At 35.7% G+C, this 26,510-nt stretch overlaps 1 protein-coding gene across 1 annotated transcript in view; it reads right to left on the bottom strand.

The window, feature by feature from the left end:
- Positions 1-26,016, bottom strand: part of LOC121419111 (scavenger receptor class B member 1-like) — a 33,568-nt gene extending 7,552 nt beyond the window's left edge. The window contains exons 1-2 of the mRNA XM_041613426.1: positions 25,674-26,016; positions 19,671-19,828 (exon numbers count right to left, since the gene is read on the bottom strand). Of these exons, the coding sequence (XP_041469360.1) occupies positions 19,671-19,828; positions 25,674-25,901 (386 nt within the window). The 5' untranslated portion in view covers positions 25,902-26,016. The remainder of the gene's footprint in view (positions 1-19,670; positions 19,829-25,673) is intronic.
- Positions 26,017-26,510: the final 494 nt, after the last annotated feature.

Raw genomic sequence — 26,510 nt, forward strand, 5'->3', positions numbered from 1 at the left:
AAATATTGAACGCCTCCAAGAAGATTTAAGCTCTGTTGATTGGTCTGACGTTTATAACTCGAAAGAGAATGTCGATGACTCATTTGACATATTTTTGAAATATTTCAATGATTGCTTAGATTCTTGTGTTCCTTTAAAGAAATATCGAAATTACGACTATAAACGTGTTCCAAAACTACCATGGGTTTCAAAAATGATATTAAGGTCTATCAATCGGAAAAATAATCTGTATGTTTCTTATATATCAAATCCAAATGATGTTTCACGGAATAGATACACGTCTTATAAAAATACCTTAACAACTACTCTCCGAATAGCAAAAAAGAGGTTTTATTCAGAAAAATTACAATCATATAAAAACGACCTTAAAAATACATGGAAAACAATAAATGGGGCTCTAAACAAAATTAACAAATCTAGTGCTGTTAATAAATTATGTGTAGATGGAAATATGGTTGAAGATACTCATTCTATAGCAAATGAATTTAATTCATATTTCTCTCAAATTGGACCAAAGTTAGCTGGAAATATTATCCCTGTAGAAAATTCGTTTAAGTACTTTTTGGACAAACAAAATGATAATTCAATATTTCTTACTCCAGTTCATAGAGAAGAATTACTTGAGATTGTATTTAATTTGAAAGCAGGAAAGACACCCGGATATGATGGCATTACAAATAAAGTATTGAAAAACATTATACATTCCCTTGCTGATCCCCTGCTTCATATATTTAATTTATCATTGCAGCTTGGCCAGGTTCCAAAGAAGATGAAAATAGCTAAAGTTATACCCATTTTCAAGAAGGGGGACCAATTAATTACTAGTAATTATCGACCAATATCTTTGTTAACTTCGTTCTCAAAAATTCTTGAAAGGATCATTTATAAAAGGACAGTTGCTTTCCTTAAGAAATATAGTATTATATGTGATAATCAATTTGGTTTTAGAGAAAAACATAATACAACTCATGCTATATTGACATTAATAAATAAAATATCTACTTCTTTTGATAATTCTGATCATACTGTAGGATTATTCCTTGACTTCTCAAAAGCGTTTGACACAATAGATCATGAAATACTGTTATGTAAGCTATCAAATTACGGTATCAGAGGGACAGCTTTACAATGGTTTAGGAGTTATCTTACTGATAGAATTCAGTTTGTTACAGTAAATGAATCAGAATCTCCAACAAGGCCAGTTTCCTGTGGAATTCCACAAGGTAGTATTCTTGGCCCCTTGTTATTTATACTTTATGTTAATGATATGAAAAATTCATCTCATGTTCTCTCATTTATTCTCTTTGCTGATGATTCCAATATTTTCTATACACACCATGATCCACATGTACTTGTGAGCACTATGAATACAGAATTTAAAAAAGTAACAAACTGGATTAAAGCCAACAAATTGTCACTGAATCTGCAAAAAACTAATTATATGCTTTTTAGTCATTCATTGAAACATCTACCGCATCAAATACTTTTAGATAATACTGAAATCAAAGAAGTGCAAACAACAAAATTTTTAGGTCTAACTATTGATAACAAGCTTACGTGGAATGCTCATATCAACAATACTTGCAAAACTGTGTCAAGAAATATTGGAGTCATCAATAAGCTTAAATACGTTCTACCAGCACAGGCGCTATCCATGTTGTATTGTGCATTAATTCTACCATATCTTAATTATGGAATTCTGGCATGGGGTAATGCCTCTCAAACGAGACTAAATAAAGTCTTGTTACTTCAGAAAAAAGTACTGAGAATAATATGCAATATGTCCTTTAGAGCTCATACGGATGAATTGTTTCGTCAGAAACGTATCCTTAAAATCAATGACCTGTACCGCTTGCAACTATTCCAATTCATGTATCAGCTAGATAGAAATAGTGTACCTAATGTCCTACAAAAGAAATTTATGAGAAACAATACTTTACATTCATATAATACGAGACAATCAAATGACTATCACTTACCTAAAAGTAAAACAGTATTTTCTAGCAAAACTGTATTTTTCACAGGACCAAAACTCTGGAATTCTCTGGACAGAGAAATGAAAGAGGCAGCTAGTCTTATACGATTTAAATTACTCATCAAAAAATTTCTCCTGAATTCTTATTGATTCAATCTAATATTTGTGAACTTCATACTATCCACGGTAGTTTTGATTATTTTTTAAAGTCAATATTTAATTTTGTATATAGTGTAAATACATTTGTGTTACAGTGTTTATATCTATATAATTTTATAAAATTTTGCTGATTATTTTACTCTATTTGTATCATATTACCCTTGTATAAAGTTTTGATAGGGGGTCTACATTTTACAAGCTCTGCTTTTTAGTAGGCCCCTCCACTTTTTTAATTTCATTGCTACGTTTCAATCCTGCATATGTTATGCATTTTTTTTCATTGTAAACATGATTACGAAATGTACTTTGATGATTGTGGAATATGAATATATCAATAAATAAATAAATAAATAAATAAGAAATTCATGAAACCATGAAAAACAAGGGAAAATGTTGAAATGGCTAATTCACCTTTCAGTCATATCAAATATGTCTCAATAAAACATTTTAAAAGAAAGAAACTCTTATTTCCATATTATAAATTATTTCAATTTTTTGAATTCTGGAGAAAATTGTGTACATTCTCTATGGGGACAGAATGTCCCATACCCAACTGTCCCATTCGTAACATGTCATTAATTTGTTTAATTTAGAGTCTGCAATTAGGTGGATTTGGCTTATGACATGAAACTTTCCTTAGATATACTAGAGTATTGTGACTTCTATCACACTTTATTATTTATTTTTTCTTATTTATTCTTTTTATTATTATATATGTTTTTTTTTTTTTCTAATGATGTTATGATCACTTGTAAATATTTTAATTATGTTTGATTTGTTATTTTTGTTTATTTTTTGGTCAGTGTGGACCCAATAAAACATATAAATACAAAAAAGTTACAAGTTGTCAAATGAAATACTTTGTCTTTTTTCTGCGTCCCATACGTAACGGCACATCTTTTCTCTCTAAAAGACCAAGGTCAAGGTCTCCATTTTTTGCATGATTATTCTTCTCCTAGATGTCTACCTTCATGAGGGTATTCAATCTAATCAAAGTTAATTAACACTATTTTTCATGTTTTTAAAGCCTCTGAAATGTCCCATAGCTAACGCGCGCGAATTCTTGGACTTGCCCTCAAGCAGACATCAAGGTTGGTGTTTATCTCATTGAATATTAAACCTCTGTGCCATTTGAGTTCATATGGCCATCTTCTCATGCATGAGCAAGTAAAAACAATTTGAGACAAGGCAAAAGGAATTTTGTGTCTCGCTCACTTATGAAAATAACCAGAAATATCATGATTTGTGAGGGCACGCAAGATTATATCGAAATTTCATTGTGAAATGACTGGGATGGAATAACACTTGTCATAAGAGCCTTGCACGTAAACTTTAATGTTGACCTGAAAATGACCTTTGACCTTACCATGTGACCTCCGACTGCAGCATAACATGCAGGTCGCCTAAGTACATCTACCATCCAAGTTTGGTTGAAAAGCGACATACGGTTGCGGAGTTAGGTGTCATAAGAGAGTCTTGCATGTAAACTTTAACGTTGACCTGAAAATGACCTTTGACCTTACCATATGACCTCAGACTGCAGCATAACATGCAGGTCCCCCGTACGATAATACGCTAGTGGCGGACTGTACCAGACTGGAAGAAGAAGTCCATCTACCATCCAAGTTTGGTTGAAAAGCGACTTACAAAGCGGAGTTAAAGTCTTGCATGTAAACTTTACCGTTGACCTGATAATGACCTTTGACCTTACCATGTGACCTCCGACTGCAGCATAACATGCAGGTCCCCCAAGTCCATCTACCATCCAAGTTTGGTTGAAAAGCGACATATGGTTGCGGAGTTAGGTGTCATAAGAGAGTCTTGCATGTAAACTTTAACGCTGACCTGAAAATGACCTTTGACCTTACCATGTGACCTCCGACTGCAGCATAACATGCAGGTACCCAAGTCCATCTACCATCCAAGTTTGGTTGATAAGTGACATACGGTTGCGGAGTTAGGTGTCATAAGAGAGTCTTGCATGTAAACTTTAACGTTGACCTTTGACCTTACCATATGAGCTCAGACTGCAGCATAACCTGCAGGTCCCAAAGTCCATCTACCATCCAAGTTTGGTTGAAAAAGACTTACAGTTGTGGAGTTAGGTGTCATAAGATAGTCTTGCATGTAAACTTTAACGTTGACCTGAAAATGACCTTTGACCTTACCATGTGACCTAAGACTGCAGCATAACATGCAGGTCCCCTAAGTCCATCCACCATCCAAGTTTGGTTAAAAAGCGACTTATGGTTGTGGAGTTGTGTCATTACAGGTTTGTGACGGACAGACGACATTTGGATCTTTCAGTCTCGCCTTCACCTCTGGTGGGCGAGACAAAAAGGAAACAAAGTCACATGACGAAAAACTTCCATTTGAGAACACTATACCCCAGTTCCCCTTCTCATCAATTCTCTTCTCCAGCCGTAACTGCCTCAAGAAAGCAATTTAAGTATCAAAACACCTGTTTCTTGACGTTGGTCCGAAGATAAAACAACAGCCCGGCATATACAGTCACAGCAGGGGGCCACACACGATGGGATGCATGCGCAGCGCTGAGTGCGGTCCCTGTAAGCATGCCGTCATTTTTATTCGCTTACTTTCCTTATTCCGAGGTCGATTTTCTTCGTTCGAAATTGAAAATGGACTAACATTGGGTTACTGAATACAATATGTCTTTGAAAACGTGATTAAATTCCGAAGGTCCTACTACAGGCAGAGAAGTCTTACATAATAGCGCAGCTGTTGTTTATCTTTTCGTCCTTTGCTCAACGCTCATATACTGGCCTGTGGGGGTGAAATTGAGACAGCGGGGATTACCCCTGGATTACTTGGCCAAGCGCGGTTGATAAGGGCTTGGAAATGGTTTTTAGGAGATCCAAATGGAAAATGGGGTACAACACCGCAGTTCGCAATCCAAACTGCGGTATCGTTTCAAAGGGAATTTTGACGTAATGACAAGGAGTGGTGGAGGGTGGTTACAATACATTTTTTAAAAAAAGAAGAAAATCACATGCCCAAAAGGTAAATATCTGTGCTTATTTTAAACCTCAAGTACAGAACTGACAATAGCAAAGAAATAATAAGGTTTAATGAAATAATGATTGAATTTCAATAATTTGATAAAACGAAGACATCTTAAAGGCTAGCTGTTCAACTCACTCAATACTTCATTTTGTTGACAAGCCACAAGTAAGTCTTTTGTTAACTGTGCAATACATGTAGCTAGAAAAATTTGTTCAATAAAATTATGGAAATACAAGCATTACTTCAAAGAGACAGGACTTTTTCATTTCTTGAGTATTTTCTGTGACTGAGATATCAACATAAAGAGCAGATATCGAACTCTTTAGAAATGCATTTTTTCCTGACAAGTGACTTTTTGGAATCCTTTCTTATTCAAATTGTTCTTACTCACTCATGCATCAATGAGGAAACTTTTGAGTTGTTTCAGGAGAAAGAGGAGGATCACCGAAGATTTGAAATGATAGGTACAGGTGTAAATTGTATTTGTAGTTAAGTTATGATAAATCATCAATAATTCTCAAGATTTTTTTCTGGAAGACACTGTAGATAAGGTATCCGCACAAGTTGACTTAGTAAAGACAAAAATATTATCCTGTATTTAGTCAAGTGGATTTTCATTCTGGCTACAAGTAGCCTGGTTTGAACCAGACCAGTCTGGTCTTGTCAATGTCAAAAGTTACATCACGGAGATTTTGGTCTGACGTCATAAGCCCACAATATTTGAATAGAGGAATAGCTTGACAGTCTTGAAATAGATAAGCATCATTCATTTATACTTCATTGAATGCATTCACAACCCTATCATGATAATCCCGTATTAGTATAGTTTCAATGTCACGTATTGTAAAAGGTTAACGCTGGTGATGGTAATGACCGATAATCCATGCTTTTATCTTGTGGCAGCTAAGAGCTTTTTAATCAGTCTGCTTGTAATAAACACAACAAAAAAACTAAGTCCCCCCTAAATCAAATTGTTGTAACTTCTGAACGGAATAATTTGTAAATATTATATTTCGTAGGTGGTTTTCTACACTCATTAAGCAACTCCTGGGGGAAAATGAGATTGATCGGTTGAGACATGCATGAGGAATCAAAGATTTAATTAAAAATGACAATTTTTTAAAGTCACAAGAGTCGTTTTTTTAGATTGTGTAAATACAAAGTTGGGCAAAGGTTGTTTTTAGGTACTATCCATCATTTAGCGACCTCACACACAATTTTGATATCGTGTGTTTACGGTTGAGTGTGCACAATGTTTTGTGACATATCATCATAGGGGTTTCTGGCAGTGGCCCCCAGAGGCATCGATCCTGGGGGGCAGGGGAGGGGGGGCGATCGCCCCACCAATGAAAATATTGGGGGGTGAACATATCGTTTTGCCCCCCCAATAATTCCGCATGTGCAAAAATAAAATAAGATTGTATTAATGTTACACAGATATCAGCAAGCGAGATTGAGATACACAACTCTTTAAAATTTAAAAATATAAATATAAAAATATATATAAATATAAAAAAATTTTCAGCTCCTGCTTCGCGCTTGCATCATTTCTGTAGGAAAAACCCATATTTTTCATAATAAATAGGTGAATAAAACGTCCTGTTTTCAGTTCTAAACCTCAAAAGAACTCCCACTTCGATAATCTTTCAATAATCTTGTGTTAGATATATATCTTGTTCTTTATTAAAAGCGTCCATTAACCTGTCATTTTTTTCAGATCGAAATAACAGATTTTTCAGCTCGCGCTCGCATCTTTTGTTCTTTTAGATACCATGGTACACAAAATGCTTAGAATATCAAGCTTTGTCGACAATTACGGAATGTAAGCATGCCATTTTCTCCATGCAAAAGAATAAAGCTCCCGGTTGTGACGGAATTCCTGTCGAATTTTATCAGGTGTTTTGATCGGACATTAGTCATATGCTTGTCGGAGCACTAAATGAATGTTATAGTAATGGAACTATGTCAAACACTCAGAGGAAAGGTCTCACTACACTTTTATAAAAAAAGGAGGCAGACTTAATTTAAAGAATTGGAGACCCATAACACTTTTAAATTGTGATAACAAAATCATAGCAGCTGTGTTAGCCCGCAGTATACAAAAAGTTATATCTCTGATTGTTGACCCAAATCAAAATGGTTATGTTAAAGGTCGACTGGCGGCCCATAATGTACGACTCGTAAAAGATGTGATTCACTATACAATGAAGAATAAGAAAACTGGAGCAATCATGTTGGTAGACTTCAGTAAAGCGTTTGATGTTATTAATATGCAGTTTGTTAACAGTTGTCTAGAAAAAATGAATTTTGGACCTTACTTTCAGAAGTGGGTAAGGGTTCTTTATGCTAATATCACAAATTCGGTTATTGTAAATGGTTGGATCTCGGAAACATTCCGTCAAAAGAGGGATACATCAAGGCTGCCCCCTCTCGGTACTCTTGTTTATATTAGCAGCTGAATTTATGGCAAATAGAATAAGGCAAAATGATGGAATTAAAAGTATTGAATTTGAAGGATGCACGTCAGTCTTAAAACTTTTACAGTACGCCGATGACACTCTGTTCTTCGTTAAAGATAAACCCTCCAATAAGATTAATATATAATATGCAAAGTTAAAAAAAGCTATTCCAAAAGTGTGGTTAAAAGAGTTTTATACAAATATACAGACAGCGAATGATTTCAATTACTTTCTTGAAACTCCTACTTTTTTAATTGGAGAAAGGCTAGTTGCAGTGAATGACATAAGTAGGAAATGTTTTTATAATCTGATTTGCTTAACACCGAATTATACGAATAGATGTATCTTTTGGGAAAATATACTGCAGACTGATATTTACTGGTTTTCTGTGTTTAAAAGAAACTTGCCATGTATAGGTGAGCTTCGTTTAAGAGAATTTAATTTTAAACTTTTATACAATTAATACCTGTTAGAAGTAATCTTTTTATAAAATGGGGTCTTGCTGACGATAAATATTGTCCGCACTGTCATATAAAAGAAGACTTAATACACGCCTTTATTGAATGTGATTTGAACAAACAGCTCTTTTCTTATGTTAAGAATGTTGTTATGTATACTTTTAAAGTCGAAATTCATGTGAATACATTTTGTTTACTAAAAAAAAATACCGATATAAACATAGATATAACAATGACAGTCACCTTTTGGTGTATACATAAAATGTTGCATAACGGAAATAGATATGGTATAGACAGAAGAGATTCAAGCTTGAAATACCTTTTTGTAAGAGAAATGGAAAATAGAATTACAAACAAAGAATTGAAGAAGTCAGATAAGAGATTGCCGGAGAAAATGTTAAATGTAGTGTGATGTTCAGTTTATTATGACATGTGTGATGAATTATGAATAAATCCCTCGTTTAGAGGTACAAAAAAAATCAAGCTTTCAGGTCACAATATAAAGAAATTTCTGCTCGCTCTCGGCACTCGCATTATCTGTGCAGTGAGATATGTATCCTCTTTATCACTACAAACAGTCCTGAACAGGCACCTTTTTTTTTGTTTTCAGGTCATTATACTTTAAAAATTTCAGCTCGCGCTTCGCGCTCGCATTAATTGGTTGGTGAGACATGTGTCTCTTTTTCATGAGTCACATATAATATATAGGCCTATGTATGTGTGTGATTGAGTTGATTTGGAACGTTGATTCATGACTTCACCTCCCCAATCTGAAAAACGGATTGACGCCCCTGGTGGCCCCTACAACATGTTAAAACATGCTAAAATTCGAAAATGTTGGTGGCTCCCCAATTACTCGGCCCCTCCCCATTTTAAAATTCTGATCCACCATAAATTCAACTGATCCTGAGAAATTGTTAGGAAAAGAAAACATTTATTCAGTATAAAGAGTATTCATTCCCAAGTTTTTGAATGTGCTCGCTAAACCATGGAAATGTAAAAAGTTTGGAAACTGTGAGGTGATAAACTGATGGATGATAAATACAACAACAATTAACAGTTGAAAACGACTTTGCCCTCATTATTCACTTTATTACCCCTCAAAATAAGTCTGTGACATTGAAAATGCCCCTTTTCCCAGTTTGATGCATGCTCACTCATCCATAAATAAACACATCGATTTCACTTTTGCATAGAATTCTGCCGGGAGGTTGATAAATATAACTGCGAAATGACATTGCTAAAGACAGCCTTGAAAAAAGTTCCACCATAATGAATAAGGGGTCACCTATTTTAACAAAATATGAAATGAGGGTTTGTTTCATAGACGGTTTTTCTTACTTCTTCCACCAATTTTTTCATGAAACTTCGCACATGGCTTCAGGTTAATACTATCCAAAAGGCGCGCACACCAAAATAATTATTCGATATGGCAGAGTGGGGCCAAGGCCTTAAAGGGGAATGAAACCTTTGGAACAAATAGGCTTGTGTAGAAACAGAAAAATCAAAGAATGAGAATAAAGAAAGTTTGAGAAAAATCGGACAAATAGTGAGAAAGTTATGAGCATTTGAATATTGCAATCACTAATGTTATGGAGATCCTCACATTGGCAATGCGACAAGGATGTGTGATGTCACTGATGAACAACTTTCCCTTTGGTGGACTATGAAATACCCTCAAAATGTCTCTTTTTGCTTTTTCTTATGATGATACAAACTCTTTATCCATGATGTATTCTTAAAAAATATGTATTACATGCCCTCATGTAGACGGAACACATGATTTATGGATAGATGTGATAAAAGAGGCAATTCTAGTGAAATATATACTAAAGTAATGGGGAGAGTTGTTCACAAGTGACATCACACATCTTTGTCGCATTGCCAATTTGCTATCTCCATAGCATTAGTGATCGCAATATTCAAATGCTCATAACTTTCTCATTATTTGTCTGATTTTTCTCAAACTTTCGTTGATCTGTTTTTTTTTATTTTTCTGTTTTCACACAAGCGATCTTGTTCCAAAGGTTTCATTCTCCTTTAAACTTTCTTCTTATTTCCATAATTTTTTAATATTGTGTGCTCACTGAAGCATTAGACATCGGGATTTTTACAAAAATCAAATCAAATGAACTATGCACAGAGGTTTGTGACAGATATCCATAGTTAGCAATTGCATTTTTTCTAATAACGTAAAAAAGAGCTAATCACACTCCACATGTAAATTCACGTGTGAATTTTTAATTAAATGCATTTGAATCATTGAAGCATGTTAATTGGTCATGAATATAAAAAAAAAAGAAAAGATCATTTCAATTACCAAAATGAAACAATACTTGCCTATGATATTTGAAATACGTATTTTTTGCTTTCATTAAATGTTCATTGATCCGTGAAATGATTGATATTGTTGAATATACTCTTCCAAAATTAACTCATCATATTCGATAATTTTTATAAATAAAAATGTGTAAAAAATCAAATTATAGCAAATTTTTACTTGTGTTTATTCAACCGTGAAATTTAGCCAAAAAACTTGTATCGTCTTTTTAAAAGTACCTTTTACAATCTTTCTATTTTTCATGATGAGAATGTGGAATTCGTTCCAATAAAGTGGGATCAAAATCATGATATTTGGCTTGTGACTTTTGAAAAGTGACAATTTTGTCTTCTGGCAGTGCTTACTTAAGCATGACATAAAATACGTCCATAACATTTACTCAGAGGGTAGCTTAAATATATCAAAAACTTGCTTTGGTTCGGAAATTATGGATGTTTGTTTAAGGGGGGACTTACTTTTTTTGTTGTGTATATATTATTCCTACAATTACTCATCAAATTGTCAACTATGTCTTCCACTACTACAAAATATCCTTCAAACATTTATGCATCAGAAATACAGAGAGATTGATCAACGATGAAAAGCAATTCAAAATATGCATTTTGCATGGAAAATAAAGATTTGTTTTCATCATTTTGCCTTCATTTAGATTTTCATGATCATTTTTTTCATATTTGGTAAGCATTTATTAAAAGATAGTGCTGTGAGAAACAAACCAATATAAAGAGGAAACAGTACGTACACATTTTCTATTAACTTTAGGGTCCTTCTCAGATGAGTGAAATCATAAAATGCTATCACTCAGTCCAAAATACGTCAACATGCTATTGTAAAGGCTTTAAAGTAGATTGGAACTGCCCTAAAACTTTTTCAACTACATGTGTAAAGAAAATAAGCGGAGCGCCTCTGGCAGTCAGGCCCGGGGGGGGGGCCACTTCCATTCACGAGTGGATACCATGCGCGACCACGGGGTCTCGAAAAGCACCCTAAACACGTAATTTCCATATTCTGAAAATGCACCCCTTAACAGGTATTGGCGTGTGAAACCCTACCCTTAACAAGTATTGGAAACAAAACGATACTCTTGGCAAATATTCCCTGAAATGAACCCCTAAACAAGTACAGGAATGTTTTATTGTTACGGGTCCTTCGGTCGTCGGCTTTACCTTATTTGGTTTAGTACGACCCCACCTTCTACACCTCGCGCAAATCGGACTCTAAACACAAAGTTTTGGGGCAAAAAGGACATCCTTTATAAAACATTTTAATTTTGTTTTATCATCCCTGCAAATTCGACCCTAAACACGTAATTTTCCTAGCGAAATAGATACCCTTTTTTCATTATTTTTGTGTTTTTGACACCCTTATCACGTTACGTACGTAACGTGCCCTATCGTGGAAAAAGACGTCCTTTTTACGTGTTTTTTTTGGTCGCGCATGGTATCCACTCTACTATAGGGTTTTTGTATTATTAATGAGCTTGGTGCGAACCAAAACACCTCTTTTAATTATGCCATTGCTGCTCTAAATATTAACCAAATTTCATGTTTTTGGTATCTTTGTAAAGAAGAATCATTCTTTCAGGTCATGTGTTTGGAATTTTTAAAAAATGTTGTAATATAGGGAAAACTTTTGATATAAAACATGAAACAAAATGATTTTTTTCATACAACAAATGTTGTTGTTTTCACACTTGATTTCTGTTTGAGCACAAATGATTTTTAGATCATAATAAAGCTGAAGATCTACGCTTTAATATGATATAATTTGTATAAGAAGATGTATCTTAGATGGGTCAGCAGCCAGCTTTTCATAAGCCAAGTACATTTAGTAGCTCAAAAACAAGAATATTGCACTCTGATTGGTCACAGAGACCACACACCCACGCAAATTCCAATGTTCCCCACACTGGGCCTCTGCAAGGTCACACTCACCATGTGGTAATCTCTTCAAATAACCCGCGCCTGTTGTTGTGAAAACATTATTCAGCCAATCAGAACTCTGGATTTTATGTTACTCAGAAATTTTAGAAATCTCGTCTTGCATCTTGATGGAAAAAGCTGGCTGCTGATCCATCTAAAAGATGCCACATATCAAGAGTGACATTGTAAGAAAGTATAGAGTTTGAGCTTTCTGATGATATAAATAATGTTGGTGCCTAAAACACAAAATGTTGCACAATTTGCAAGTGAAAACAGAGGAAGAAAATTCTGTTTGATGCATCTTTTCTGGTTAAAAATTCACTTATTTATCAAAATATTTTATTCAAAAGAAATAACCAATATGCAAAGGTAACATTTACTCTTCCCAATGGTACAAAAATAATCAATTTTACTCCAGGAGAAAGTGGTTAAATTCTTTGAGAAAGAAAGTCTCACAATTCATGAGATTTTGCAGGGACATGAATTCAGCCACGAGAGGACTTGGATAAATCTTGCCCATTTGCTCATTAAAGACCCTGACCGGTGTAAAAGCAATCATCTATCAAAAGAAAGGTAATGATTCACACAATACAAATATACCAAAAATATTACATACGTCTCCTTCCATTCATTATAAATATTAGATAAAAATCAAAGAAACTGCTCCTCCAAAGTACGCTTCGATTGAGCACCCCCACGTCGCCTGGAAATGATGACGTCATGTTGTGTCTGGAGGGTTGCGATTCCATAGGTTTGTGTACAAAAGCATTGGGTATTTTCTTCCATTTATATGTTATGAATCCAATTTTTTTTTCGTTTTCAGATGAAAATGGCACTCACAATTATTCACTGTTCCAATGGATGGAAACCTACAACTATTCACTACCTTTTTTGTGATTTCTTAGTTTGGCTCTTATTGGGCCTAAATTGCTATGTCAGGAAAAGTTGTTATACATAATCTGAATGCAGATAAAATTGAATTCTACGCCAAATAAGCAGGAAATAAAATATGGCAAAAACTAGTTCAAAACTGTAGATTTCATAATTTAAGCGTGTAGGAAAAAATATATGTGATATCACTCTGTGATGGAAGTGAAGAAAATGAAATGCGTAATCGGGAAAGCAAAAAAATAACCCAGTTTTTCTGTGTACAAACAAATCACGACGCTTCTTACACAACGTGACGTCACGGTCTCGAGGCATTTGAAAAGCACAATAAAGCCTATTTTCTAAGCCGGGTTCGAAGCCCGATAATTGGAATATTCTTAAGCAAAATACTCAGCTGGGAAGGGTGAAAATGAATAAAGCTCACGTTGCTGTATTTAGTAGCTTATAAGCTTTCGATTTGTATATAATTTGTCAATTTCATTTTTGGGTCCGGTCTGGGTCTTTAACACAGGGGCTTGCCGACTGACTGTGCATTATGTGATTCAATATAGCAGCAGTGCTAACTTTGAAAATGACTATAGAATAATCAGTCACAAAAGAAACACCATTCATACATGTATGATGATAAAATACTATGTTCACTGGCCCTAAATGACATTTGACCTAGATTGTGACCAAAGACTTGTGCAAGATAATCAGTGATACTTGATTACCCTTTGATTACCCTTATGTCCACATTTTGAACTAGATCCACAAACTTTCAAAGTTATGATGTTAATTCCACAAATAACCCCAACATGGCCAAAGTTCAAAAGCATTGTGGCCAAGTATATTAGTCTTCTGACTTTGAAACGGAGGGTGAATAGGTACCCGGTAGGAAGAAATTCCTTAAAGGACAAGTCCACCCCAACAAATACTTGATTTGAATAAACAGAGAAAAATTCAACAAGCAATTCAACACTGAAAATTTCATCAAAATCGAATGTAAAATAAGAAAGTTATGACATTTCAAAGTTTTGCTTATTTTTAACAGAATAGTTATATGAACGAGCCAGTTACATCCAAATGAGAGTCGATGATGTCACTATTTCTTTTGTTTTTTATTGTTTTAATTATACCATATTTCAATTTTTACGAATTTGACGATTTGGACATACTTGCCAGAGGCACAAAATGTTAAAATAATGGAAATCAACATGTTCAGGGAGGAATAAGACTTCATTATACATGACAATGACGAAAAAATAAAAATATTTCATAATTCATATAATAAAATACAAAAGGAATAGCGAGCGATGTCATCAGTTCCTCATTTGAATACCGACCAAGATGTGCATATAATTGTTTTATGAAATGAAGCAAAACTTTAAAATGCAACAACTTTCTTACTTTACATCCGATTTTGATAAAATTTTCAGTGTTATGCTTGTTGAATTTTTCTCTTTTTATTCAAATCAAGTTTTTGTTGGGGTGGACTTGTCCTTTAAATGCTTGAGCGCTTAGGCAGCCAAGCTAAAGCCGATTAATAATGATTGCAGGGCCCCTGAGAGAACAGTTTTCAGAACTGAAGTGGCTTTCCAGGGTAACTATTAATATTATTATAATTATTATTAATATAATTGGTCATGTGACCTGGAACTCACACAGGATGTTCACTGATTACTCTTTTGTCCAAGTTTCATGAACTAGATCCATATACTTTCAGAGTTATTATATTTCAAAAACTTAATCTTGGATAAGATTTTGTTTTGATCCCCCAACATAATCTAAGTTCATTGACCCTTGACCTTGGTCATGTGACCTGGAATGCACAAAGGATGTTCAGTGATACTTGATTACTCTTATGTCTAACTTTCATGAACCAGATCCACTTTCAAAATTATGATGGAGATCAACAATACCCCCAACATGGCCAAAGTTCATTGACCCTAAATCAGGGCTCAACATTAGCAGGATGCCCAGATCAGGCGCTCTAAAAACAAAAAAGAAAAATTCTAGGTGCCCAGACCGGGCAAACAAATTTTCACAAATGATTCCTCCTATCAATTTATAGCTATGGGGCCTCTGCCAGACTTCAATATGGGAGAGGGCATACTGAAGATATCTGACTCTTGTCACAGACCTTGGTGTCACTTTAGACAAGCACCTTACCCTCCAGCCACATATCAGGAACATCTGCAAATCAGCATCATGGGGTTTATTTAGGATTGGTAAGGTCAGGCGACTACTCGACCAAGCCTCTACTGAAAAACTCATTCATGCCTTCGTCTCATCCCATCTAGACTACTGCAACTCCCTCTTTGCCGGCCTCCCAATTTCTTCCATCTCTCCCCTCCAGCGAATCCTCAACACTGCAGCGAGAATGGCAACCTTGAGCAAGAAACACGAACACATCACCCCTATTCTCCGATCACTTCATTGGCTTCCGGTTCACTCTCGCATAACGTTCAAAATTCTACTCATTGTATACAAAATTACCCATAATATGTCACCCAAATATCTCCAAGACCTTATTTCCCTTCGTTCTTCCTCTTCTGTCAGATCCTTACGTTCATCATATTCCAATAATTTAATTCATGGCCCTCGCACTAAGACCCGATATGGTGATCGTGCATTTTCTGTAATTGCTCCCACCCTCTGGAATTAACTCCCAATTCATATCCAAAATGCTCCCTCCGTAGAAATTTTCAAATTGTCACTTAAAGCTCACCTTTTCTCATAATTTTTTTTTTTGACCAATTGACTGTATATTATTATAATCTGCCAACCTGTGCGCTTTGAAACACCAGTATAAAGCGCCCTACAAATGTTATTATTATTAGGTGATCTGTCAATCGACAGATCAACTATTAATTTCGTACGAATTTTCTTTTTTATTTCTTTATTTATTATTTATTTTTATTTTCCCACCTTTTCTTGTGAGCACAAAATCTCAAAATCTACATCAATTATCTTCAAAATATTATCAGATATGGGGACTTATCATGTGATGTGTATAAAGCATGTTCAAGGTCAAAAGGTCATCATGATGTCATCTAGACGCCATTTTGTAAAATCACATTATCATATCTTAATTATCAATTATCAAAAATTAATATTTACATCACATTAACTTCAGGTCAAGGATCAACTGCCCATGTCATCAAAGGTCATGTAAAGGTCACGACGTGCGCATGCGTCAAAATTTTAAAATGCTCAAAATCACTTTTTGACCAACACAGAGTACGAAACAGGTCATTTTAAGCATTTCAAAAATTTGCGCACGCGCACGTAAGGGCACTATAAAACATAGGATCGCCATTTTTTTTATATCAATGCACCGATAATATAATTCTGAACAATTTGATACCTTGATCAACCTTCTACGACAAGTAATAAAGGAATTAGCCTCCATCAAAGTTTACAGCACGCGCGCGCGCACTAAACATAGACAATATATGTGCAAAAACATGCCTATACAAAATTCATTATAGCTTTTAAAGTAGTCCGTTGACCCCCATTTTTTTTTCATATTCGAATAGAGTATGGATGGGAGATGTGATTTCATGTCGCATTTGACCCGAAATTTTATCATGACGTCATCAAAATGGCGTCGGAACTCAAAATTCCCATTTTGCTACTTATGACGTCATTATAATTATGCAAATTTGACTTTAACTCTGTAAATATTGGTCAATTTTCGCTCAGTTTTCAATATGTTGTAGCTGAGGACATACTCTTTCTAATTTGATGCCTTTATTCACTTTTAAAGGAATGGATCATCCTGAAAAATGGCAAGTTATAGAGGCATGTCATTTTCGCTCATTTTGTGTGCAATCTCTATGGGAAATGACTTTTTCTCAAAACTGGATTTTACATTCCTCTATTTCGCGAGCCATATCTCCATTTCTATTGGTTGGTTTTCTCTGAGCTTGAAGTATGTTGTAGCTGAGATTGTAAGCTATCGCAAGTGTGGTCTTTGTTTTCCGATCAGATGCCGGGATCATGCCCGTATTTCACTTGCAAAATTGGATTTGAGATCCTCTTAATTTGCTTGTGTAGAAAGTCTATGGGATACAGTGCAGCTCAATTGGTAAGGCACCAGACTTGCATCCTTAGGGTCGAGGGTTCGAACCCAAAAGTGAACATAATTTTTTTTTCTTTTCAACTTTTCGCAAATGTTCCTTAATCACCATTACAAGGTATATTAGTTCAAATATCGCACAATAAAGTAGGTTAAAATCGTTTTTAATAGGCCTATAACATGTACAATGTGTATCGCCTACACCTACATGTATTTCACATATTCTCATTTTCCTCTTTTCAAGAGTATTCAACATGTTCTTTTCGTAATAAAAGTTTAGTTTTCAATATGAGCATCGTATTGATCTCAATAAACATGGTGATTGTATTCATGATCATGAAAATCAGAGACAGATCACCTAATTCGTCCTCATGACGAATTAAAATTCTAGTTATTATTATTATCAAATAAACTTTTTTTAATGTCATCAAAATCAACAGTAATGTCTAAATTACTTGAATTATATTCCCCCAAAATGAAACCTATTGTGTCATTATGTTGCCTATTCCCCATAAATTTGAAGTGTATTTTGATCCCAGTTCGAGACTTACTCGTCTGAGATAATTTATGCACGATGAATTCATTGCATCGTCATTGTTCACGTATGCGCACTGTGCTTTAATCAACCAGATCAAAATGGAGTAAAAGGGAAAATTATGTGATCAACGTAAAATAAACCTTGCTTTCATTAACAATATTTATTATGGCCATAGAACATTATTTAATCGTAATATTTTAACAATAATTTGCATATAATAATCATTAATTTAGAGCATGATGTGAAGCTTTTAATTGTATTTTGTTTCCATTTTTAATGACGGACATCACATTTTCATGAACAAATGATGAGCTGCACTTGTCTCTTAACAAGTGGAGTGCCTATGGCAGTCTCACCTCACCTGCATCGCGCCATTCAATATAGCAGCAGTGCTGACTTTGAAAACTACTAGGCCTATAAAATAATCATTCACAAAAAAAACCATTCATATAATAATACAATACTACATTCATTGATAACAAGAGAGTCTTGCATGTAAACTTTAACATTGACCTGAAAATGACCTTTAATGCTCTTTGACCTTACCATGTGACCTCCCACTGCAGCATATGATGCAGGTCCCCTAAGTCCATCTACCATCCAAGTTTGGTTGAAAAGCAACTTACGGTTGTGGAGTTATGTTTTATTACACTAGGTTTGTGACGGACGGAAGTCTCGCCTTCACCAGAGCTACCAAGTCTCACACATTATGCGTGAGACTCAAGCATTTTGGACTCTTGTTCATCCCCACAAATCTGTCTCACTGGTCTTTGAACTTGGCATCTCTGCTTCACCTCTGGTGGGTGAGACAATAAATGTCATTTGACCATGAAAAGATTTGTCAGTGATACTCAATTACCCCTATATCCACATTTTATAAACTATAAACTTTGAAAGTTATGATAATTATTACCTAAAAAATGGCCAAAGTTCAATGGCCTCAAATGACCTTTGACTTTATTCATGTGACCTGTAACTCGCATGAGATGTTCAGTAATACTTGATTACTCTTATGTCCAAGGTTTATGAACTGGATCCATACACTTTTAGAGTTATGATGGTAATTCAACAAATATCCTCAAAATGGCCAGAGTACATTGCCCTTGGTCATGTGACCTGAAATTCGCACAGGATGTTCAGTGATACTTGATTACTCTCATGTCCAAGTTTTATGAACTAGACCAATATACTTACAGAGTAATGATGGTAATTCAACAAATACCCCCAACATGGCCAAAGTTCATTGCTTTAAATGACCTTTGAACTTGATCATGTGATTTGAAACTTGCACAGGATGTTCAGTGATACTTGATTACTCCAAGTGATACTTGATTATGTCCAATTTTCATGAATCAGATCCATTACCATTCAAAGTCATGATGGTAATTCAAGATACCCCCAACACGGCCAAAGTTCATTGACCTTTGACCTTGGTCACGTGACCTGAAATTTGCACAGGATGTTCAGAGATACTCAATTACTCACATATCCAAGTTTCATGAATCAGATCAATAAATTTGGGGTGCCTAAGACTGAACTTCGGGCACTCAAAATTTGGGAATGATGAAATCTGAGAGCCTGGCTGGACCCCAAGGGAAAAAAGTAAGTGCAGAGCCCTGCTTAAATGACCTTTGACCTTGGTGATGTGACCTGAAACTCAGGCAGGGTTTTCAATAATACTTCATTACTCTAATGTCCAAGTTTCACGAACAAGGCCCATTTCCTTTATGATGACATTTCAAAAACTTAATCTTCGGTTAAGATTTGATGTTGACGACGCTGCCGTCGTCGGAAAAGCGGTGCCTTGTCTCGCACTGCTATACAGGCGAGACAAAAAACTCACTTGTAAACATAGGGTCCTCTCTCGATAACATTTGGTTTTCCACCTGCTTTAAATTCTTCTGGGTTTTGAATGTCAAAAAAATAAAAAGACTGAAACATGGGTATATTCGGCGTCTGCCATTCTACGAACAGAGGCGAGGAAGGATCCAGCACCATCATCTGAAAGAACAAAACAAGAGAATGTAAAATTACCATCACTACGTTCAACAAGATTCATTAGAGCATTTGTAACAAGCACTGGACTTTGGAAATATACTTTATCAAATTATTATCAATGTACAAGAAATTGAAATGTTTACATGTCTCAACAATATACATAATACATGTAGATAAAATGTGCTCCTGCTATGATAAGCAAATTACATGTGCAGTAGCATTTTGTTTGATTGTTTGGTTTCAGGGTACTATATCATACACAGAAGTACTGCAATGCACTGGACTCTTAATATCTATTTTCTTCATCTTTTGAGAGCCTAAATTTCAGGAAGATACAAGGGTAATTGACACTGAATGGAACCCAAATTCATGTATATGTTTAACCCAAAACATGTGGATTGCCCCTCAAAAGTAATGCATGTACAATAACCATAAATTAGTGTATGTTGCTAAAGCTTATACTTTTGTTAAAGAAAATAAACTGATTGGACATGCTTGACTCAGTCATAGCATGGATCCTACTGGTCATAGGGCACCTGCCTCTTCAATGTGAGGTTGCAATTTGATACCTAGCTTAGTCACATCCAATCACTTTCTCTTTTCTTGACAAGTGTTTGGTGTATTAAAATGGGGAAGAGTACTATACTAATATAATACTGACTGGCCTTGAGGGGAACATCAAATATGTTGCCCGCAACAGAATCATATTGGCCCGGGTCTTTAGACGAGGGCAATATGGTTCTTTTCTAAAGGGCAATATATTGATGTTTCCAAAAAGCAAGTCAGTATTATCATTACCTTCATCTGTATAATGTGTAATTCAAGCTATAAAACAATTCATATGCCTGTTTGCTGATCAGTACTTCTGATACCAGGTTAAAAACTTCACGAAGTAATCATTGCTAAGCAAACGTGACGTAATTGTTATCACGCAGTCGTGCATCATGCATGGCGCGCACATACAGTTGACACGTAAAAATCTTGCACTTGGGTTTTATTAGCTGGTAATACCTATGCACTGGCCGCGTCGTGCACTATCTGCATTGCGTTGGTTCACAAACTGGTTCCAACCAGATTTCGCAAATACTAAAATTAGCGATCAAAATTAGCTCCTACAGCGCAAGCGCACTAGTAGAAAGATGGCCATTACAGCATTCATATGGGAAAGGCCCAGAGAGGGCAACATGGCAAATGTTTATCCCGTAGGTCTCGGATTGAAAGTTGCGAGCGAAATATCTGCTAATGCCTTGTATAGGTAATAATGTATGATGTAGGGCCCACTGAAAGATCAACTATAAATAAAGCTGAAGACAAAAGAGAAGTAGCTGTTACTGTTTTTATTATTACAGTGTAGGTGGTCTTTCTATGACAGTTAACCTCTACATTTCGTCAGATTTTTCTTTATTTTTCAAATATTTATTTTTATGGCCAATGTTTTCTCCGATTGGCTCTCCATCACTTTTACTGAATTTCAGACCATCTATACAGTCAATCTTAAAGCAGTGCAGCACCAAGTTGACTTGGGTTTGCAATCTTGTTATTAATCCTGCGAACTAACTGCGATAATTTTGTCTCCATTACAAATAATCTTGAGATCATTCAGATCGGGATAATTTGTCGGATCAGAAATAGAGCGCAAATTTGAAAACTCAGAATGGTGCAGACTGCCCTTTAGACATGCCGTAATAAGCTTTTCAAGGTCATCAGGTCATGACGTCATCTAGGTGCCATTTTGTAAAATTCTTTACTTGATCATATCAACATAACGGATAATCAATCTTATTCACAGCAAATAAACTTTAGGTCAAAGGTCATGCAGAGTTCATGACGTGCACGTGTACACGCGGGCGACATTATTGAAAATTGCTCAAAATCGACCATGATTAATTTTGGGCAAGTTACTGGTCACACCCCAATTTTTCTTTTATATTTTGATAGAGTATGAATCATAGATATGATTTTTTGTTTCTTACCCTCAATTATATCATGTCATCAAAATGGTGTCGGAACTCAAAATTTCTATTTTACATATGATGACATCAACATAATCATGCAAATTTGACTCTTACTCCCTGAATATTGGTCAACTTTTGCCCAATTTTCGATATGTTTTACCCGAGGGCTTACTCTTTTTGAAATAATGCCTTTATTTTTCATTTTGATAAATGGATCTTCCTGAAAAATAGCCTTTTATAGAGGCATGTCCTTTTTGCTCATTTTGTGTGTAATCTCTATGGAAGATTACTTTTTCTTGAATCTTGATTCTACATGTACACTCCTTTATTTCATGAGCCATTCCTCTACTATTTCTTGTTGGTTTTCACTGAGCTTTCAGTATGTTGGAGCTGATATATTTTTTAGAGAATATTGAATATAAAATATTGCAGTTCAATCGGTAAGGCGTCAGACTTGCGCCTCAGTTATGGGGGCACGTGGGTTGAGTCCAAGGGTGAACATGAGTATTTCTTTTTCATTTTACTATATCGAAAATGAATCTTTGTGAAATAAAACATACTAAAATTACTTTTTTTTTCATATATCTATCTTTCTATTATATATTACATCTGTCTATGTAATATCTATTCATCTGTTGAAAAATGTTTGTCTATCTATCTAGCAATGTATCGATCTATATATCTATCTAATATCTGTTGAATCTATCTTCCTACTAACCCATCCATCTATCTATCACAACTATCTTTCTATTTGCCTACTACCACCCGGAGCATACGTCCGTCCATCCATCCCTCCCTCCTGTCTGTCTGTGTCTGTGAACCTACATGTATGTGTCTATCAAATATACTACAATCATGTTGATTGTAGTATATTTGATCATTATGATGATCATCGTCATCATCATAATCAGAATGAGACGACAGACCACCAAATTTGTCTGCTTGACGAATTAAAATCTAGTTTTATTTTATTAAATATGTATTATTATACCCGTGATTACTATTATTATAATCAATATTGTTATCACTATCATCATTTTCATCATCATAATCATCATTGTTATTACAGTAATTATTAATAATGGGATTTGAATCATTCTTTATAAAATAAATGCAAAGAAGTCAAGGCCTGGAGAGTTAAAGAGGAAAGGGATTTTCATACTTGCCAACATTTGAAATCTAAAAAGAGGGACAAATTTGGCCGGGCGGCCCCCTGGACCCCCGGCCGGCCGGGGGTTCAGGGGGCCGCTTAGCTTAGGCTCCCGACTTGGTTCAGGGGCAGCGCCCCAATTGGGGCCTCAAGGGGGCAACGCCCCCTTGAGGCTGAAAGAAAAATAGCACTATGGAGGGCCATTAGATGCTTAAAATGATACCAGAATCACATAATATATATATTAATAGACACTCTACACACATGCCCCAGTTCTGTAGTTCAGTATCCATGATCTTGAAAATATTCTCCCCTGTTGATCTGTCAGAGCACTGTTGCAGTGACAAAAGTTCACATGCTACCTGACCAATATTATCATCATAAGTTTTCAGGAGTATTGACTATTGGGTACAGTTTCACGGCTCCTTGATCGGTACTGCCATCTGTAGTCTGTAAGGCTGATGCTTGACTTTACTGACCAAAGCTTTCGCATAGCTGTCTGCTAGGGTACAAAGGATGTTACTTGTTTTTGTCCGAGCAGCACTGTAACCCTTAGCAATTTTTGAGTCGGGAAAAACTTGTCTGATTCTGAACAAATCACCAGCATGGTCAGAAACATCATCAATTGCAATGTTATGTTCCACGAACTTCCACCAAAAAATCAGTAAATCTTACCTCGGCTCCAATGACAGAGGTATCCTCTTTGGGCATAAAGGAAGATATTTTGGACATGCGAGTCGCATCGAGATCCGCCTTTTCATTGTCGATGTGTTTTTTCTTCTCGGCGTGCCTTCTTATATCATTAGCTCCTCCACTTGAGTCGAGATTTTAATTTTATGTCCTGCCGGCAACACATGCAAAATGCAAATTCAACGCCTTTCGTGCTTGGCTTTATGACATGAAATCGTTGTTTGTACTCCCCTTTGAATTTCTGCAACCGTTTTCCACTCATTTTGATCAAATCCTCTCTAGTTTTGCGAAATAATCCCGTTAAATCCACGATCGTCGCATACCCCGTGAACAGCTCAGCAAGCGTTAATACATGTCCCACATATAGAGATCGGTGCTGTGCATACATGCGTTGTGCACAAGTACATGGGCACTCCGCATCGCATGCAAACAAACCACGTTTTCGCAGTCTAGTCAGTCGCATGTGTACACCGGTCACACAGCGGAAAATCGACTTGGGAGAGCGATCGAAACTTGACATACCGTACTCATGACCGTACATGTACCATCGGTCAGTGTCATTGGTGGGTCTGTAACATTACGTGTATCGATAGCTCAAACCCGGAAGTCATAGACAATACTGTACATTTCGTAATATTGAACACGCGCAAACACTTTTTTCTCTTGTTTTCTTTATTGATTTTTTTTTGTCTAGGCTCAAAAATCGGAACATTCCGATTTTTCTGCTCTAAAAAATTTTAAAAACGGGACAATTCCGATAAAAACGGGACAGTTGGCAAGTATGGATTTTTATGATTTTGGGCTAATGTAGCTGGTCTGGAGAATTCTCCCCCTCTCCCCCCCCAAAAAAAAAAAAACTGAGAGAACAAGACAAATTAAACAAGTGGAATGCCTCTGGCAGTCTCGCCTGCATTATGCGATTTAATATAGCAGCTGTGCTGACTTTGAAAACAGGTATTGAATGATTATTCACAAAAGAAAATATTCATATAATGATAAAATACAATGTCCATTGACCCAAAATGGCCTATGATCATGTGACATAAGATGTGTGCAAAATAATCATTAATACTTGATTACCCTTATGTCTATGTTTCATGAACTAGATCCATAAACTTTCTAAGTTGTGATGGCAATTCAACAAATACCCCTAACATGGCCAAACAGAATTGACCTTAAATGACCTTTGACCTTGGTCATGTGGCCTGAAACTGAGGCAGGATGTTCAGTAATAATTGATTACCCTTATGTCCCTGGGGGGCCACTTCCATTCACGAGTGGATACCATGCACGACCATGGGGTCTCGAAAAGCACCCTAAACATGTAATTTCAATATTCTGAAAATGCACCCCTTAACAAGTATTGGCGTGTGAAACCCTACCCTTAACAAGTATTGGAAACAAAACGATACTGTTGGCAATATTCCCTGAAATGAACCCCTAAACAAGTACAGGAATGTTTTAATGTTACGGGTCCTTCCGTCGTCGGCTTTACCTTATTTGGTTTAGTACGACCCCACCTTCTACACCTCGCGCAAATCGGACTCTCAACACGTAGTGTTGGGCAAAAAGTACATCCTTTATAAAATATTTTAATTTTGTTTTATCATCCCCGCAAATTCGACCTTAAACATGACATTTTCCTCGCAAAATAGATACCCTTTTTTCATTATTTTTGTGTTTTTTACACCCTTATCACGTTATGTATGTAACGTGCCCTATCATGAAAAAGACATTCTTTTTACATGTTTTTTTGGTCGTGCATGATATCCTCTCGTCAATGTAAGTAGCCCCCCCCCCCCCCGGGCCTTATGTTCAAGTTTTATGAACTAGACCCATATACTTTTTAAGGTTATGATGTTATTTTAAAATCTTAACCTTTTTGATTTTGAAGCTGCCGCCGCTGTCATTAAAGCGACACATATAGTCAAACAGTAACAAATTCATTAAAACATGCGAAAAATTGCCCTCTATAAAGGATTAGCCCAAGTAAATTACAACTAGGTTTAAAGTTGTAATTTATAAAGTGTCAGTTTATCTGAGGCAGACTTACTTTATCGATGACCCATCTGTAAACAGCAGACATCATATAGGGAATCCCTATCAGCCCTGTTAGAACAAGCACCAGGGCTAGTAGCACCAGGATAACATAGCAAACCCACCGTCTCATTGTCATGGTCTTACAACGCTGCTTAAATGAGCACCTGTCTTTGCTACTGTCTGTGGATATATAACTATAATTCCCAAGTAAGGGTGTTACTTCATCATCCTGAGGTGCCATGATTGGTGGGATCTGTTGATAAGTTATCTGTTGACCAGATAAGGCTCCTGTTGGCTTGTGCCTTTGATCCTCTACGATATGCACTCAGCAACTGCAGAATGAGTCACACCTACCTGAATTTGTGTGAACAAGTGTAGAAATAAAATATAAACATTAAAGCTGTTTACCTTAGATAAGATTACAGACAATCAGGAATTAATGAGATTTGCAGTAATGAACATGTAGGGTTGTAAAAACTATTAAAGAGCTCTTGCATTTAATATTTTTTTTACACTGCATGGTTAAAATTTGCATAACTCTGTGGGGCTAAATTGACATTCATCCCCCTACCTCCATATTACAGAGTAAAGCTTAAAACACTTTTTTCAACAACATTTTTGCAAAATGGGCTAACCCTACAGTACCTAGTATAGTGCATGATTATTTAGCCCTGCAAAATAGCAGTTAGCCGAGCAATTGTCGTGCTAAGAGCGATACCAGCCAAGCTAAGGATGATGAAGGATGGTAATTTATGATTTCACTTGATTTTACAAGACAGATTGATTTTTGATTTATTGTTTCACATTCCACAAAAACATACATCTTGAACACAATTATGAATACATGACA

This window comes from Lytechinus variegatus, chromosome 7, assembly GCF_018143015.1.
Source record: "Lytechinus variegatus isolate NC3 chromosome 7, Lvar_3.0, whole genome shotgun sequence".
NCBI lineage: Eukaryota > Metazoa > Echinodermata > Echinoidea > Temnopleuroida > Toxopneustidae > Lytechinus > Lytechinus variegatus.